The 18505-nt window shown below is 37.8% G+C and overlaps 2 protein-coding genes across 2 annotated transcripts; one reads left to right on the forward strand and one right to left on the reverse strand.

Annotated features, from left to right (window-relative positions):
- The first annotated feature begins 283 nt into the window (after positions 1-283).
- LOC146485040 (S-adenosylmethionine synthase-like) lies at positions 284-7081 on the forward strand. The gene is made up of 7 exons (XM_085103994.1): positions 284-443; positions 574-651; positions 1922-2044; positions 3170-3561; positions 3835-4017; positions 5701-5918; positions 6307-7081. Exons 1-7 carry the CDS (start codon positions 305-307, stop codon positions 6404-6406), a joined length of 1233 nt encoding a protein of 410 aa, XP_084960120.1. The 5' UTR covers positions 284-304; the 3' UTR covers positions 6407-7081.
- A 1985-nt stretch (positions 7082-9066) lies between these two features.
- Positions 9067-17216, reverse strand: LOC146485041 (MOB kinase activator 1B). Its single transcript, XM_085103995.1, has 5 exons — positions 17059-17216; positions 16716-16882; positions 16209-16302; positions 15657-15790; positions 9067-12381 (listed from the first exon to the last, which is right to left on the reverse strand). The coding sequence occupies exons 1-5, from the start codon at positions 17070-17072 to the stop codon at positions 12137-12139; spliced, it is 654 nt and encodes a 217-aa protein (XP_084960121.1). The 5' UTR covers positions 17073-17216; the 3' UTR covers positions 9067-12136.
- Between the last annotated feature and the right edge of the window lie 1289 nt (positions 17217-18505).

Genomic DNA, 18505 nt, shown 5'->3' on the forward strand with positions numbered 1-18505 from the left:
GTCCTTTTTATTTTGTTTATATTGCTGTGGTTTAGATATGACAATAAATATTCGTAAGTTTGTACACAGAGTTTTTATCGAGGAAATTTCTATATTTGGTTCATGCTGCTTTTTCGAAATTCGAGTCCACGTCCCATTGTCGGGGAAAATTTTCCTGCCATTCAGGACTCACGTGCCCGATTGACCAAGGGGAGAAAGGTCTTACCGTATGGGCGGACGCAACCAATGAAACAACTAGTTCCAGTGTTGACCGAGCGGGTGGCTACTAAGCACGTTGCTTACAAGACAGGACGCCAAGGCTGAAATGAGTCACAATTTTCACGAAGCCGACTTTAGCGTTGAACTGAACGGTCCTTCAGCCAAAAGATTCAAAATGAACAACCCAGATACGCAAAACAATACTTTCCTCTTCACTTCTGAGTCCGTTGGTGAGGGACATCCAGGTAAATTACAATAATCTGCTTGGGTTTGTTTTTAATTTCTGTATCGTAGTGCTCTGAATTGGCACGTGTGCCGGTTCATTTTTCTCAGATATAAATTAAATTTTTGCCAACGAAACGTGTTTCTTCGTAGATAAAATTTGCGATCAGGTCTCTGACGCTATTCTGGACGCCCATCTTAAGCAGGATCCCAATGCTAAAGTTGCGTGCGGTAAGTTCGAGAAATGAAATTTACTCCCGCCCGAAAGGCGTTGTTGTGTTTTTGAGTCACCCGAGTTAAAGTGAGCGTGGAGAAGAAAATTTTATTTGGGCGTCGGTTCATGTGTTCATTGCTGGATCGTTTACCGCGATAAATCGTGAAATGAATGATTGTATCCCCAGACGCGTCTGTTTTTTGTAGGTTCGAACTTGTACCAAAATCTTGCATGTACTGTTTTGTACGTAGTTCTGAACACTGCTTGTTGTCAAGAAGAATTGTGAACGGGCTTGATCAATGAAGCCGATTTATTATTTTCTTATGATCAAATCCACTTTAAAGTAGGGCAGACTTTCTCTTGTTTTTTTCGTTTCGTTCGAACAGCGAGATTTTGCGTAATGAGTGGCACTGCATGAATTGTCCACGAGAGTAATTTCCCAGGATTGGCCACCTGATATTGCGTAAGGTTGTTTTCAGTATTCATAACACATCACATGACTTGCTTATGGATTGTGCAGTGTTTTTTGTATTTTTTTTTTAATGTCTTTTGATGAAGAATAAGGAAAACGCGAAACGTTCTCACTCTGTTCATGTTTTAGCCCTGTTAATGATATTTCTCGTTTCAACGCGTAATTGCAGAGTCATTCCTGCGTTTAAAATCCCGCCAAACCGGTTACACCCCCGGTTGTAAACATTGCTTACGTTACGTTCATCACGTTTTTGTTTTGTTTTTCGGCTCGTTGCCGGAATATCGTCTGTTTTTGAATTCTAAATACATAAGAGTAATGATACAATTGTATTTATTTACTACTAAGAAGCATTCGTCGATCGCTTTCAGTTTTCGTCCTAATTTTCGAAGTTCATTAAAATAATACGGAATGGATTAATCGATTGGTTTACAAAGATTTCTAGATTTCAAGACCTGTTTTGCTCAATAGATCAAGGTTTTTCCAGTCAATCTAGTATTTTGGCGGAATTTCTGCTCAATACGTGTTGCTCTTGGCCTTGTAAATAATATAAGAAATTGTACCCAATGCCATTGCTTGTTTTGGATCGAGGAAGATCTAAAATAAATTTTGACAAAGTTTTATCCTTGTCTACTAAAGAATTCATGGCTTTGCGTTCATTTGTTATCATTGATCACCTTGAAAACAATTTCTTTAGATAGATCTCGATCACTGAAGCTTGAACTTGTTGTATCAAGTGTGGTTTTTTGAAGACTTGTTTGGCCAAAGAAAGCTAGTTAAGCTTGTTCTTATTTGAGTGCATTTTTCCTTTGTAATAGAAACCGTTTCCAAGACGGGCATGATTCTTGTTTGTGGTGAAATCACATCAAAGGCTGTTGTTGACTATCAAGCAGTAATCCGTGATACCATCAAGAAGATTGGCTATGATGACTCCAACAAAGGTAAGCTAGTTCAAAGCTGTTCAAGTTGTGTCTGTAGTTCTGACAGCTTGAATTTAAAGAAGAATGTAAAGGCAATTGGTTTACCTACTAGTTGAGTCACAATTTTTTTTTTTTCAACTTTGGTTGAAGTTAATAAATTGGTTGTAACTTGGAGGTTTAGTCGTACCATGGCAGTTTATATGCTTGTTGGAGAAATTAGAGAAACTCGCCTGGTGTGGGGCCTAGGTCATTAATTTTACCATGGTGCCTTACTTTATCCTATTCTTGGTTTTCACGTGACGTCATAAAAAACTGAAATTCATAACAAAACGCAATTTTGGGTTTTTATCTTCATCACATAAAAGAAAATATAAATTTCAATCGGCTTGCTTGTTTTCAGCAGGATAGCATTCTTCGTTTTGAAAATAAAGCAGTTTGAATTTTAGATTTTTGCGTACTGCGTGACAGAAGGATTCAGCTGCTCTAAACGTGTCGCGTACATGAAAACATCGATTTGCCTCGTGTTTTTTTAGGTCTGATCAGCTAACATGTAATAGAAACGTCTATGTCAATGTGTGAAAGTTCAGCAGGCAGAGGAAAGGCTTTGAAATAGCCAAAGTGAACTCCAGATGTTTTTGCTGGTTTCCGGCCGCCATGTTGGTGGCTATGTTGGTGTCCAGCAACATGGCGTCCCATACTAAACTCTGTAATTTTCCGTGGTACATTTTCTCAAATAACTCGATTATGAGATATCGCACAGCCCCGTGGCTTTCACACGTTGTTTACGTATCACTCTTCTCCAAAATATCAATTTCTTGACTTTATCTATTGAATGGTTGAGGATTTAATTTTTTTACTTGCTTGGCGATGTGTGAGGTGAAAACCACCAATAGATAAAGAATTTATCCAGCAGTTTGATACACTCAAGCTAATGCAGTTTATCCATTGGATAGCAACTTATCCACTGGATAAAGTTAGCCACTCTCTGAACAACCCCGGCCAGGTGTTGCTGGCATCACCAATTAAAGAAAAAAACAAAATATTCTTTTGAAGAGAACTAACTTGTATAGGGTCTCCAAATTAGAAATCTTAGTCCTTCTGGTTTATTTTTCACTGATTTGTTATTTTTTATTTCAACTTCTGTAGGCTTTGATTACAAGACCTGCAATGTGTTGGTTGCCCTTGAACAGCAGAGTCCTGACATTGCTCAAGGAGTTCACACAGGAAGAAAGGAGGAAGACATTGGCGCTGGTGACCAAGGTCTTATGTTTGGCTATGCTACTGACGAGACTGAGGAGCTTATGCCCCTGACTGTTGTCTTGGCACACAACCTCAACAAAAAGCTCGCTGAGAACAGGCGCAATGGAACGATGGGATGGGTGCGACCGGATTCTAAGACCCAAGTCACTGTTGAGTACAAGTTTGAGGATGGAGCAGCCATTCCCCTCAGAGTACACACAATCGTGATCTCCGTCCAACACGACCCTGATATAACATTGGAAGGGATGAGGAAGCAGCTTTTCGAGAAAGTCATCAAGGTATTTGGAATTGTTTTCTTCCGAGGGTTGCAACTTGTTATTCGTAAGTTAGCAGGTGTTTAGATTGAGCTACAGAGTGAAGGAAGCAGGTGTTTAAAGTCGGCTACTGACACTTGATGAAGACAGAAATTCGCTTAAAGAAAGAACCAAAATGACATAGCTTGTCTTTTTTAATCTCGTATTAGAAGGAAATTAACATAAATTATGTCAGCATTGTCATGCAATAGTACTTGCATGCCATTAATAGTCCTGTTTTGTTTTAAATGTTTACAGGAGGTTGTGCCTGCCAAATATCTCGATGATGACACAATCTACCATCTTCAGCCCTCTGGTGCATTTGTGATTGGTGGCCCCCAGGGTGATGCTGGTCTCACAGGAAGGAAAATCATCGTCGACACTTATGGAGGATGGGGAGCCCATGGTGGAGGTGCTTTCTCTGGAAAGGACTTCTCTAAGGTTTGTCTGCAGTACTGTATTGTAGTTGGGGTGCTTGGGGTACCATGACAACTTCACATCGATTTAAGTGTGTACCCACGTTTTGTGGGTCGTTAAGTATTCATATATTCATGCTATTGTTTAGACTCATTGCCGATTCATCGGTGTTCACGTCGGATGTCACTCGGGAATGTAAGACAACTATAGAAATCGGAGGGCCCTTTGAGGAAATGTGTGACAATTTCCTTTTGTTTATCATCTGAGAACGAACAATAGCTCAGTTCGATTCACAAAAAAAAACTTTTTAAAGCTGTCGGACTGCAACTTTTCTTTGATAATCTCTAAACTTTTAAAGTTTATTTTATGCTTATGATCAAGCACGCGCTTATCGGAACGATCTCGAATATCAAACGTAAACACGGCTGTTAATATCAAGAACTCAGGATGCTCAGCGTTTGCAGTAATATAAAAAATCCAGGCCTCATTTATTTAAAGAAGAAAGTAAAATTCACCAAAGAACTTTTTTACTTTGTAGGGAATAACTTCAATAATTCAAAATCAAAATGAGAAGGAGCAGTCGGCTGCGGAACTGTCAGACGGCGCGTCGTTGAGAAATCTCGACCACAGAAACTCATTCAGACCTCATTTTACAGCCGTCAAATCGACCTTCTCGTTAAAAAAAAAATACAAATAAAAAAGAAACGTTTTCGGGATGAAATTTCGTTCAGGACTCTCTGCAATAATACATGTACCTCCGGGAATTCACACACGCTTCGGACGAAGACGGCTTCGCATAAATTAACTTTGCAGTTCGAACTGCCGATCAACAAACAAACATCGAACTTCGGCCTACATTGACCAAAAAGCCTCGTTCAAGATCTCTTTTTGAAGCTCTCAAAATGCTCTATTTTCATAAATACAAATCGAACTTGGAAATGTTTTGCGAAAAAAACTAAATGCATGTAAAGTCCCAAGTCATTCTATGCAGTTTATTCACACATCAAGAACAAAAGGATACGATAATAAACTGTGCCGCTTGTGGTCGCATAATTGCGCTATTGTTCCATTCCTTTGAAGTCGCTTTAGGTCCTCATCCAAAAGATCTCACCTTTTTCCAAACGAATGAAACCGAACTTATTCAACACGTTTTCGGTGGCTCCGAAGTGAATGCCCAAAGGACTAAAAACGAGCCTTCAAGCTACAAAATCCAGCGGTTTTTCCCATTTCTGAATGACACACTTAAATCGGCGTGAAGTTGTAATGACTATAAAGTTGCAAGATCAAGAAAAGGCTCTTGCAAGGGACAGGGCAGTTCTGTTTCACTATTGCATCTGACAGTGTCATGGAAATTGGGAAATAAATTAAAATACCGGAGAACATGGATCAAGAATTTTTTTTGTGGGGGGGCGGGGGTGGGGGGAGAGGAGGTGGTCAAGGTAGTCCAATCAAATGCGATTTTTAAAGGAAACTTAATGGTGAAGTTTTTTTGAATGCAAAAATATATCTAAGGTTGTCCTCACCAGTGAATGTTTCATTTGGCATTTTTTCATTTACCAAGTTCCTGCTTCAATTCCCTTCTAGTAATGGGTTCATGAATTGAAACTGAAGGCAGTTTAATTCTGTTTGATGTTTGGCTCAAGTTGAATAATGCACACTCTATAGGTTGAGCACAAAATTTACTTTTTTTTCTTTCTTTGTTTCCAGGTTGACCGCTCTGGTGCTTATGCTGCCAGATGGATCGCCAAGTCTCTTGTAGCTGCCAAATTGTGCCGTCGTGCCCTTGTCCAGGTCTCCTATGCCATTGGCATTGCCGAGCCTCTCTCAATCACAGTGTTCTCTTATGGAACCAGTAAAAAGAGTGAAGATGAGCTCTTAAAGATTGTCAGGGACAACTTCGATCTTCGCCCTGGCATGATTGTGAAGTAAGTGTGAATTCATTTTTTATTTCCCACTTCTAGGTAGCTTCTTGTGTAACTGCTTTTCGCAGTTACTAACTGGTAACTTGAGACAATGTCGAATTTAGCATTTGCATTAAGGTTTAGCTTGTTTTAAAGGTTTGGAACCATGATGAAGAGATTGTTTTAAACCTTGACAAACATGCCCATTTGTTTTAAACCTTAAAAAAAGAGCCCACAGTTTCTGAACTGAAAGACTTTGCCTAGGTGAAGTCTTTGTGGATTATCTTGGAGAGCTAATCTTGAACAAAAAAATGAAACAGTATTTTATTAGTGAATTTACCAAAGGTAGCAGATTCTGTTTAAACCGTTGCTTTTTTCTTGTAATTAAAGAGTTACTTTTGACTATTTTCAGGGCACTTAACTTGAAAAAGCCAATCTACCAGGACACCTGCGTGTACGGTCACTTCAAGCCTGGTTTCACATGGGAAGTTCCCAAGGAGCTAGTCTTCTAAGTGAAATTTTTATTAGACACTGAATCCTGACCCAGGAAACACTGAAGGAAAGTAGAAAACTTGGAGTAGACGAGAATGATTTAATTTATAAGTAATTCAGTGGATAAGAGCATCCAATATATACAGACTTTCATGACATTCATTTGAAACATATATTCGTGAACACTATTTTTGTTTTCTGATATACAAAGTCGATGGTTAAAGTATTCACAAGTGTTGGTTCGTGTATGCTGCTGTAAAAAAAATGCAAGCTGCTCATTTTAAAAAAAGCCATAAAAAAGGGAAAAGCTACAGTTTAGAAAAAAAGTGCAGTAGAGCTTTGTACCTTGTGACAAAATACCTTAGCTAAATTATTTATTCTTAGGCCTCCCCAGCCTATGAATGCAGTCTAAGAAACGTTGCAGGTGCTGTAAAGCGTATGTAATATTTCTTTCGCATTCCTGTTTTAGGGTTAGAGTCATTCCTTAGGCCTCCCGAGCCTATGAGTGCAGCCAAAGAAACGTTGCATATGTTTTTGTGCATTGCAATATTTCTTCTGCATTCTTTGCCGTTCCTCTTTGTTTTATTTTTATTTCATTTGGTCACGTAAATTGATATGCAAGTATAAGAAACTATTTTTAGCCTGTAATGAAATTGTAATAAAGTGGCATGGCTTTGTCAAGTACAAATTTTAAATGTTGTGGTTGTGTTTCTTTGTAGCCGAAGGGTACTGTGGTTGTATACCTTCCTTGTGGAAACCAACCTCCTCTCCAACCCCACCCAATTTCAAATGACCCTACATTAGATGTGATTGTTTTGCGTGGAAAGCTAATTAAAAATTGTATTGTAACTGTTGCAGTGGCTAGCGGTAGTTAGCTAGACAATAAAAAAACTAGCATTTTACCAGTTAAAATTGATTAATTTTGTATTTTTACATGCATTTTAAAACCGTGTTTCCAGGTTTTGTTCTAGAAGGGTAACTGGTTTGGATGTTGACAATACCTTGAATCATTAAAATTATAAAAATATTAGATGGTGGTATTTTCATTTCAAGTGAAGTGGCAATTGACCAAGGCCACAATAATGGGACTCCAGACTTGAATAATTTTAGGCAAAGCTGTTGTTTCTGTTTTTTCTTGGCAGTGCTGACCCAAATGATGCCTGACAGTATTGACAAGCACCCTTGCTTTTCTTGCATGAGTAGCAAATGAACAATATTGATAGCAGCTTGTGTCTTATACAGGGTATTGAATATTAAAATGCTACACTGATATGCTTTAAAGGTGTACACCAGTTTCCCTCCTTGTGTACACAAGAAACATTTGAAGTCTAGATTCCCCTTGCTGTATCATTTATTAATTTTTAACACGATGGGAAACTTGAAAATCCCAGTCGTGAAAATTTTGTATTTTTGATATATATTGGTCAACGTAAGGTTTGTGTCGGGTAATAATAGTTGGGAGGAGACTAAACTCGACCCAACCGCCTATGTCGATAGATCAAGTGTTCTGAAGAAAGAGGGTGCTAGGCAGGCAGGAACTTTCCAATGATGTTAAAAATGCTGATGGAAGGCTTACTGTTTGTCTCTAAAAATTTTCTACATGCTTGCTAAATTCACTCGGGGATCTAACATACACAGGACCACCCTTCAGTAGAGAGGAGAAAACTAGTATGCTTTATACTTGTACTAAAATAAGAATGGTTGACCTGAGTAAAAAACTGATGATCGTATACATCAATTTTTTCCATCAACCTTGGTTGTAAGTTTCGTAGAAAATGAGGATGATACTCCTTGTATGCAACATTGTTTTTTCAAAATCTGTACTGGCAATATAATTATATTATTAAAAAGTATACCATCTGGAAAGATCTTCTCGGTCATTATCAATATATAGAGGCAAGGAAGTTTGATTGTGACATTACTTTATGGGTAACTATTTTGCCTAAAAAAAACCCTAGAGTCACATTCAGCCAGGAGATTTGAGGCGAAAAGAGCTTTTTTTGCGGCGGGTAAAACAAAGCCAGAAAAGGTGTCTCCTCTCGCAGGCTAAGGTGGCTTGAAAGGGCTTTTAGCTGTGCACATAACTAGTCTACTTAAACCATAGATGGGATACATGCATCAGCTGAATGAATACATTATATTTCTATCAAACGTGGTATGCGCAACACACGGGAAGTGAAAGTGCAGCTTAAAATACTGCACAAACCGGAACTAAAACCTGCAGGAAACATGATAAATTTTTGCTTTTTATATTTTGTGCTGTCACCTTGCCCTACCTTGATTTTTTTGCATGCATGCAGTATTCAGTTTGCCACATAAAATAGAGAAGTTTGGGGGAGTCAACCCTTTTTGATAAACATAAGTTTTTCTCATACTGCCAGAAAAGTTTAAAAAAAGATCAAAATGGTAGGTCACTGATTCAGGTCTCCCATATGTATGTGAGACAACAAAAGATTCCAAAAAAAGTATTTTGCATCATGTGGGCAACCCATAGATATCTAAACAAACGCTGTCGCTTGGCAATTCCAAGGCTAACTCTGCTAGCAGAGTGGTTACCATGCAACAACTCAGCTCCACAAAACAAACCTCTCAATTTCAATTAATGTAAATTTTTGTTATCTGAAAAACTGGTGTTGCCAGACTTGGCAGGTATATTTTGTCATAGACTGAACTGAAAAAATTTAATACTCTACTCAGTTTTTATTTTCTGAAAGGATTTGAGGACCTATTACACTGAAAATAAGTGACATTCAATAAGAAATCTATCAAAAACTTTACATTTTTACTGTTTCACTATTTGCCTGACTTATCGGTGCTTTAGCACATACCTTTCTATTTAATAGCAAAATATAAAACTAATCTTAACCCCATTTTAGTATAAGGAAAATGTTTCAGTCTCATTATGTAATTTAACCAATACTAATCTTTTTGTGAAATTTTTAGATTTTAGTGTTTACAATAATATTTCAGGAAATATAAAACAGAATTACTGTTAATCATTACTTTCTAGAGAAAAAGTTAAACGCTCTGCTGTGATTGAAAAATAAAGGGTGCGGAACTACAAATTTGCAGTATTTTGAGTCCATCTCAATATAACACTTCGCCACTCCACTCTGAAATAAGCCCCATCACACAAATATGCTGCCATTTTGAACTGGAAAAACACAGCATACATTACAGTGTTGTAAAGAAATCCAATGATAAATTAAATTTTCAAATGTATCAGTTTCTAAAATATTCAAGCTCTGCAAACTGAAGACCTCTCACAAAAGATTTCACTGATCAAACTTTTGACTTTTCCCCTTCACTGGCCAACGAGAGGATCTTTAGCCTCAATAGCATACATTGGCATAAACCAAAAAACTAGCTGAAAATAAAATAATTGTCTCTATAAATTGAGAGAGCTTGGCAAACTTAACACTCTGTGAAAATTCTTGGATTCCTACACAACACATTTGCCCCAATTCAAAACATTGGATAATTGGCATGAAAGGGCTTATTGCCTCTGCAATGTTGTGTGATGCAATTTTTGGAGTGCACTCGTCGTGAAATTTAAAGTTTTGAGTGTAATCTTGCATAGAATAGTAAACTTTCAAAAAGGCCGAATTTTAATGGGAACATTTCTCATTGATTATTTCTAATCAGGAGAAAAAGAAACAAGCAAATTGAAAGATGGATTAAGTTTCACACAGCAAATATTCGTTGTCTTTGCTTTGCTGTATGCTAAATTTCAACAATTTTTGAGCACTTTTTTTTTTTTTTTCCGAGCAAAATCGTCACTTACGCCCTTTTTCCACAGAGCCCTTCAATTAAGTAACTTCATTTTGGAAAGAAATCACTTTTCATTTATGGAAAGTAGAACTCTAACATCTATTCTGAAAAACTGTGAGACGTGCCTATTACTGGATATGCCATACTGGGAATCAAAATAAAACACTAAAAGTGATATCTCAAAACTAAAATTTGTGAAATTATGGTATTCAAGAGATATTTGGAATGAGGACTGTAAAAATCAGTCACTCACCAAAAAATAATTAGCTCCTTGTTACATTTTGCGTCTGACATATGGACATTTTCAAGAGATCTCACGAGACTTAATTACTGTGTATTCTTTTTAGGTTTTAATGTTTGATGTTACATTATTCTTTTCAAATATTAATGTGTTATATTTTCCTCTCATTATATTGCAAATCTTCTTTAAAAAATAGTGACCAGTACTCTAATTTTGCACTGGTTCAATCAGTTTAGAACAGGTCAAAATGACAGATTTTATGGAGAAGACAAATTCCCATATGTATCTCCGCAGTGAGTAACAACAAGGAACTAATTTTTTGCTAATGGAGATTTTTACGACACTTTTTTTTTCAAATACCTCATCGAGTCCCATAATTTCAAAAATTCAATATTTGGTGATGTCATACTCCACCACTCCATTTTTAATGTAACTTGTGTTGTAGCTTTATGTCAAGTCATGTTTCTGTTAACTCGTGTAGCAAAACACCTTATAAAATAATGAAACAAAATATTAAACTACTTCACGCAGGGGGTGGTTAACTCAAATGAACACTATGTACAAAATAACTCATAATAATAATTATTATTATTCATCAAAATAGATACATTCTATTAACATTGAGAATTAACCAACAGTAAAGCAAAACCATACAGCAACCCTCCCCCTCTGTTGCAGATCCCAAATATCAGTGTATATCTGCTAGTATTCTAACGCAATTGCCGTAATCTGACTTACCATGCTTCTCACCAAAAATGTTATGCAGTGTCAGCAAATATCCATGCCCCCTCTGCCTTCCCCCACCCCTCCCCCACAGAAAATTGGACTCTACTGCAGGTGGGTGGGGAGTGGTCTCAAAGCTGAAATTGGAACCAGGGAGTAGGGAGATCTTAGATATGTGGAGGGAGGGGGGGGGGTGGATATTTTCTGCAACTACACATTCTGCACAGTGAGTAGCAAGAAGATGCTTGACGTTTCAAAATAACAAACTTTTCATTTTATCACAAAAGCACTCAATATCTATACTAAAACAAGATTATTTCTATCAATTTCTATCCCTGATAGCTGTGTCAAGAGGTCAAGCTTATAATCTAACAGTTAAATAACAAAACAATTTCAGCTGCAAAACTTAAAGCTCCTTTTATATATCTTAAAATACAATAATAATTATGAAAACTTTGAAATGAATTGCACAGATGCATCTTTAAACATACATTGGTACTGAACATTTGTGACTGGGTATGCTTGGTGGAAGAAAGTTGTTGAATAAAATAATGTTGATTTTAAGTGAATTAAGTCATATAGGATGTGACTTGTTATTAGCAAAAAAAATAAAATGAAATAAAGCTTACGAGACCACAGTTTTTTCATGTCACAAAAAGCATGATTACAATTATCACTGTTAAACCAAAACATACAACGACTTTAGGATTTTCTGGTCAAACACTGTTATGAAGTGTAAAAGAAATCTTATGATCAGGTGTTCTAGAACACTAGATCACAACAAGCCCAGCAAGATGTTTTTACATATGCAAGTCTTTTACAACACCTGCTGACAAAAGATCTTTCCCCAGGAGAAGAAATCTGATTAAATAGCCTTCCCTTAGCTTTGTAAAAGCAAAGCTGCAAAGCTTAGATCTTCATAGATTTACCAAGTCATGTTTTGAACACATGACACCTGCAAGAAGAGCTAAGCCAAAATCCAAACTGTTTCAGTATTACTCCACCTAGAAGACAACTACACTTTGTCCTTGTTTGTAAGCTTTTCTATAAGTTCCTGCAGGGGAGCAAGCTCTCTCTTGTCCACCAGACTGAACTCTTGAACAAAGAACATGAAGTGTTTGAATGAAGTGTTAAGGTGTGCTTCCTCACCCAGGCCAACTATGTGAAGGAAATGTTGATGATAGATGTGGGCGTACACTCTGAAGAGCCGCTTGAGAATTGTCTTGGCAATTGAGAGGAAGTTCTTTGGAAATGGAACACCTGTTAATAAAACAAGTCATTGAGAGTTAAATAAGTTAAATAATAATTATTATTAAAAACTGGATCATTTAGAGATTTGATTGGCTTACCGGCCGTGGTATATGAACCATTATAACACGCCTAACAAAACATAACTTACAATACTAACATTTCTTACTAATTAAACAATACCACACGTTACTTACAATACCGTAGCATAACTTACAATAAACTTAAATTGTACTACTTACAGTAAATGCACAAAGAAAAATAGGAAGTTACAAAAAGAAAAAAGCTACATACTAAGGAGCTACGTCTAAGGAGGACAAAAATGAGATGGTAGATCAACAGAACAAATGGTCACTGGAATGATAATGAAAAATAAGACTGAGGTATCTGCGAGTAAGTTTGGCCTGAATTAACTTTATTGGAATGAAGGCAAGCCCAGAAACAAAGTAATCAAATTAGTTTCTTATCTGTATGGCAGGGCATTTGAACAGCTTGCTTGTCTCCACTTTTTGTTCTTTTTTTCAAAATCTTTATGCCAGAGAATGGAGGGGGGGGGGGGGGGGGAGGAGGAAAGCACTGCTGTTTGGGTATACTAACAGTACACCAGTATCGGGATAGTTACCAATGTGGACAATTTCGGAAAGAACAGAGTTCCTTGTAAATGGAAACAGAACCAAAGCAGGTACCAGACATATATATGGCTAACACAAGTCCATCAAAATCTAATACTGTATACACTCCACTGAAAAAATATCATCCCATGCAAAGTGTGAATTATAAACAATGCGACCTGAGGGAACTATGGGGTGACCTGATTAGTATGGGTATATTTCATGTTTTTTCTCTTTGCCTGTACTAAATGTGTAAATTTCCAGTTATTTAAACTGCGCACATGCTTTTATTTTCTAACTAGTGGTAAACAAAGATTATAGTGCGTCGACTTAGGCCCTTAGGCACCTAACTGGGTTGCATAAATCATGTTAAGATTACAGGAACCTGAAAGTATAATTACAAAACATTAGGTTATTGTCTGGGAACAATAAATTGTTAACAGCCGTGTTATCTTAGAAACGTTTCATGAAACCAGTCCCAGGTGTTTACAGCGCATCCTACCAAGGATGCTGCGGGGGTACTGTAGCTCCAGTTACTTCTTCTTAACTTCTCCAGTTAATCCTATCCGATATACAACCTCTTTTCTCAATTACTCGCACTCAGGAACATGTACAGAGGTACTGGGTACGAAACGCGCTGGGCATCATGGACCGCCATAATGCTATTGTGACGTTGCAAGATGGAACCGACATACAACCTCTTTTCTCGATTTCTCACACTTCACCAATGTGTTTCTATCAGTTTTTACTACACAATCAAACATTTAACAAATCGACGGCAGTTTTCTATGGTCTATACTCTTATAGACCATAAAATGATGTCAAAAAATGTTCAAAACTCAAGTGGAACCACGAGCCGCAGGCGAGTGGTTTCACTGCCAAGTTTTTTTTCGTTGAAAAAGCGTGCGCGTTACATCTGACGTCATTTTTATTGTCTGTACTCTTATAGACAATCAGCGCGCGGGAATTTGGACAGTCATTGTAAAATACTGTTTGTACATGAGGCCAAATCCTGATTTCTTTAAAATTTTGTTTTCCTTACACTTTGCATGACACATGATGCTTAATTGTGTAGTTCCAGAAAATATCCATACCCCCACCACGGAGGGAATTTCACATAGGACCCCCCCACCCCCCAGGATTTTCCATTTTCGAGGTATTTTTTTAACCCCCCCACCCCTTAGGAAATTCCTTAAATACAGAATATACCCCCACCCCCCTCTGGAAAAGTTTTATTTCAAAAGAACGCCTCAAAAATCAGTTTGATGTGAACATTTCAGAAATATCAAGAACTGCCTACACGAGGAGAAAATATGCGTTATCGAAGAGCGTGCGCGCTGTTCAATTTCACTGGTAGAGTTTGCCAAAAAGCTCTTGATACTGAAATAATTGTTGTGTTTTATATTTACCTGAGGTCATTGACATCACACTTTACCATTAGCTTCCCTGAAGATTTTAAATTTAAATTGTTGGAATAAGTCCGGCAATGCAAAAATGTGTTTTCATTTAATTTGCATATGTCATGTTTACGTTCCTATGCAAATTTGTAGGAGATCAAAAGGATTATCGCTTTAGTTCTTCTCAATCAATATTTCTCATGGTAATCATTCATTCTAGTCATTTTAGTCAATAGTTTTCCTATTGAATCGGAATAGCTTGGACAAAATAAGCATTAGCAGGCCAGGGAGACAAATTGACCTTTCAGATCGTAACTTGAAACCGCAGACGAAATGGAGCCGCAAAACGAAATTAGCATGTTCACGTTCTTATGCAAATTTTGTATGAGATCAATAACGCATTAAAAGAATGTCCAATTGGCTCTATTTTGCTGAATTTTGACATAGAAATCAAGTTAATAGTTTTGGACTTTGAGTTGAAATACTTTGGACGAAATAAGTTTTAATACGGGTCAGTTTTGACAAACTGATCAATTGACCCCGGGAATTGACCTTTGCCCGTAACTTTACACTAAAACAGCAAACAAATATTTCAATGTTTTATGTAAAATTGGGGCTTTCACTTTATAGCCATACAAAAGTTTCCCTTTTAAACATTGATACAAATTCAATTGTTGCCAGTGAACAATATTTTTCTTCGCAAGAAAGTTTCACAAACAACGGTAATGATTTATAATAACTGAGTCACGCAACGCAGACAAAGATTTCTTGTCTCACTTGGACTACTTCGCTTACAAAGGCTTTTCGGAGAAAGGAACATGTTTTTAATGTAACAAGGGTTTCTTTAAAACAGTTAAACAAAGTTACGTCTTCAAGAACGATCTACGAAGTTGCTAAGTTGGTAAGTTACAATTTTGAACAATTATGTCTGACATGAACGTGAAGTTGACCCTCTGGAAACTTATCCAACCATTCACCCCTCCTCCCCTCTGGAATTTCCTGGGCCCTTGACCCCCCCACCCCTCTGGAATTTCCAATTCCCTCCGTGGTGGGGGTATGGATATTTTCTGGAACCACACATTGCTGGTCCATTGTAACTTGACATTCAAAACAAATGTTGGATGAAAAAGTAACGTTGTACTGCGAATATAAAGGATTTAAGCACTGGGGCCCATTTCTTGAAAGTCCCGGTGACTTAACGGGCACGATAAGTACCAGGACTTTCGAGAAACGGGTCCCTGGCCAATGAGCTGATCACTGCATCAGCAACACAGCTTACCTATTTTTGATGGGAACAGTGTCTCGTCATCAAGTTGATCCTGAACCCAGGTCATAAGATAGTCAATATATTTTGGCGCAGAGCACTTTATGGGTTTCTTGATGGTGGTCCCATCTGCCCAGTGGTATTCATATCTAGAGGGAAAAGGAATGTCAATTGACTCACAAACAGAATTAAAACTACACTGGAATTTGCTACGTGTCAAACAAAAACAAATACAATAACACCTATGCCAGTCTAATACCTGTTTTTAGACTATTTTTTGATTGGCTTATTCATAATTTCATAACCTACTATAAGGCCCTTCCTGAGATCCTGACCAGTACAATGTGTTTTTCATAGACCATGAGAGCCCTGGCCCCACGTTCTTTATCAAACCTTTATAATACATTTTAAAAATTATCCTTTCTCTGTCTATATCGCCCTTATGTTACAGCTGTCCAATATTTAATTCAGAGCTTAATTGTACAATACCACCAGTACACAATATCAATCAAATTACACCTGTAAACATACATGTAAATCAAAAACCACTGTGTGTATTTTACTCACTTTGGGCCAGCAGACATGACAGGGCACGATTCAGCCGTGCAGAACTCTGTAATTGTGCCATACAACATATTGATTTGATTGAAGAAGTCGACAGCTGCGAACAATGAACAAAAGTATTAAAACCCAAGATGAAATATCGGACGACAGAAAATTATAGAATGCTCAAGTTCTCTTATATTTAGGTCACTGAAGTAAAACCATACGTGTTACATTTACAAACACGGGTTTACGCTGCAAAAAGAATGAATAATTCGCATAGCAACCGTCCCCCTCGAGAATAAAGCCATCAAGTCAACTAGTCCCGTCGTGAAAGCCTACTCCTGGTAGACGCAGTTCTAAGTCGTGAACACAACTTTACTATAAAGGCAAAATTAAAGCTGTACACGGCTAACTTCACTTCTTTCTAGTGAAGCCTTTAGTTTTCAATATTCTCCACATGGAATGGTTAACAGTTAATTGCCTCAATGAGGTACAAAAATTTACGGGTTTCAAACATAATAAGCTTACTATTCACAGCGACCCATTCGTTCAAATCTTCTCCTTCCGGCAGCATAACAGCCAGTCGCAAGTTGCCACTTCCGAGCGTTGCAGCCGCTTGTTTCATTAGATCATATTGATGTGTCCCTTCAGGGATGTTCTTCTTGGGCTTGAAGGTCTTCGTGGAGCGACCACCGCTGAAAAAGAGCGAAAATAGAACCCGTGATTTCTTAACTTTCGGTCACTCGCAATGAACACGGCGCGACCAAAATCGCAAGTTGTTTTCCGGTTAACTATCACCCGGCAAATCTAAAAGTATTCATTGAATTTGAGCCAGTCCCGTTTAAATGATCAAAAGAACGTTAAAACTTACAAAAGGAAGCTCATCTTGGATGCAAAACACTCTTAAAACTGCAATGTTATGTTTACGCAATGGTTCACCTTGCGAACAAATATGGCGGCCAAATTCAGAGCCTCGCTTTCGCGTTTCCTGGATGCGAAAATACGACGACTACGTCATCGTGGAAGAACATTCCAGAAGAGATAAAAAAAGAGGGTGATAATGGGGCTGGGAAGAAATGAGTTCTTTTATTCTTGATTTCCAATTACAGTGGTCTTTCTCATTTCTCAGGAAACTGATCTGACGCATTATGGCTGAAGCTGTTGTTATCTGTTACCATCCAAAGGTGGTACGCCTCAAGGGCTTGGTATATCCGGTAAAGGTCAACGTGCAATATTCCCTGCCGTCTTTGTTTCATGCTATATCCGGTATCCGGTCTCAGATTTTTCCGCTTCGACGCTCTTCTTGCTGAACCAAAATGTCAAGATCTTTCTTGGAAAAAACACGTAATAAGAATGAAAAGGAAAGCCAGAAAATTTCTCAAATCATGAGCAGTGATGGCACGTCTTTGCGGACAAAAAAAACAAAACAAAACAAAAAATGTTGTCAAATATAAATACGCGGATTCCAGATTTTTGATTGGCCCAGCGGCAAGGGAAATCAGCTACATACACCCTGTCCGAAAAAAAGCAGCCATTAAATCGCCTTCTGGCCTTTCTCTCGGCAAAATGAAATTAGCCTCGTTGGCTATCCATTATCTTATATCCAGTGCGCGCTTTAGCCTGTAGAGTGTTAATCCCTTCCATTTCTGATATTTCAGCTTGAGAAAGGATAGGGGCAGTTGCAATTGTGGCCTCCCTCGCAGATTAAATTAATAAAGTTAATAAAGTTCTGCGTGCGGTTGTGCAAAATTGCCTTATTTGGCCGGCAACTAAGCCTCCTACGCTACCGTTATTTATATTAATTTTGTGGTCACGCAACGCTCTCCCAGAGGAGGATTTTGGGACAAACTGCCTGAAGTAGAAGACCCAAAATGGAAGAAGGTTTAACAGCACAACTTAGCTACTTTCATCAAAGACATGGTTCATTCAGGTTTGATAACTTATTATTCAAGGACTTTTCCAGGACTTTTCAAGGACTTTTAGTCCGTTTATACAGGCACAATTTACATATTTTCCACAATCGCTCCAAAAAAGCAATTCCTCAATGTGCAAATAATGTCTTTCAACCAAATGAAAACAACTATTTCCTTTGCAATCTTTGCAATTCGTTTAAGAAGGACCAAAGTTAATACATTTCGTGCTTCAAGCTACATTTCCCTCATGGCTTTACCTGTTAAGAGGGGGGCAACACAAGACAACTGGGAAAAAGTCATTAAAGGCATGGTTGAAAACTTTGAATAAGAAACACTAAATTGTCCTGCTATAAAAACCTTAGCCGTTTTCAAAGAGACTATAAATCCACTTCTCAACTGATGCTA

This window comes from Pavona decussata, unplaced genomic scaffold (genome assembly GCF_977016875.1).
Source record: "Pavona decussata unplaced genomic scaffold, jaPavDecu1.1 SCAFFOLD_28, whole genome shotgun sequence".
Lineage (NCBI taxonomy): Eukaryota > Metazoa > Cnidaria > Anthozoa > Scleractinia > Agariciidae > Pavona > Pavona decussata.

What these genes read in the sequence shown, in the direction of transcription:
- LOC146485040 (XM_085103994.1), top strand. Translation starts at nt 305, where the DNA reads ATGAGTCACAATTTTCACGAAGCCGACTTTAGCGTTGAACTGAACGGT. An exon ending in CGTTGGTGAGGGACATCCAG is followed by an intron (nt 444 to 573) that starts GTAAATTACAAT and finishes GTTTCTTCGTAG; the next exon opens with ATAAAATTTGCGATCAGGTC. An exon ending in CTATGATGACTCCAACAAAG is followed by an intron (nt 2,045 to 3,169) that starts GTAAGCTAGTTC and finishes CAACTTCTGTAG; the next exon opens with GCTTTGATTACAAGACCTGC.
- LOC146485041 (XM_085103995.1), bottom strand. An exon ending in CGAATGGGTCGCTGTGAATA is followed by an intron (nt 16,303 to 16,715) that starts GTAAGCTTATTA and finishes CATTGTTCGCAG; the next exon opens with CTGTCGACTTCTTCAATCAA. An exon ending in GTCATGTCTGCTGGCCCAAA is followed by an intron (nt 15,791 to 16,208) that starts GTGAGTAAAATA and finishes TTTTCCCTCTAG; the next exon opens with ATATGAATACCACTGGGCAG.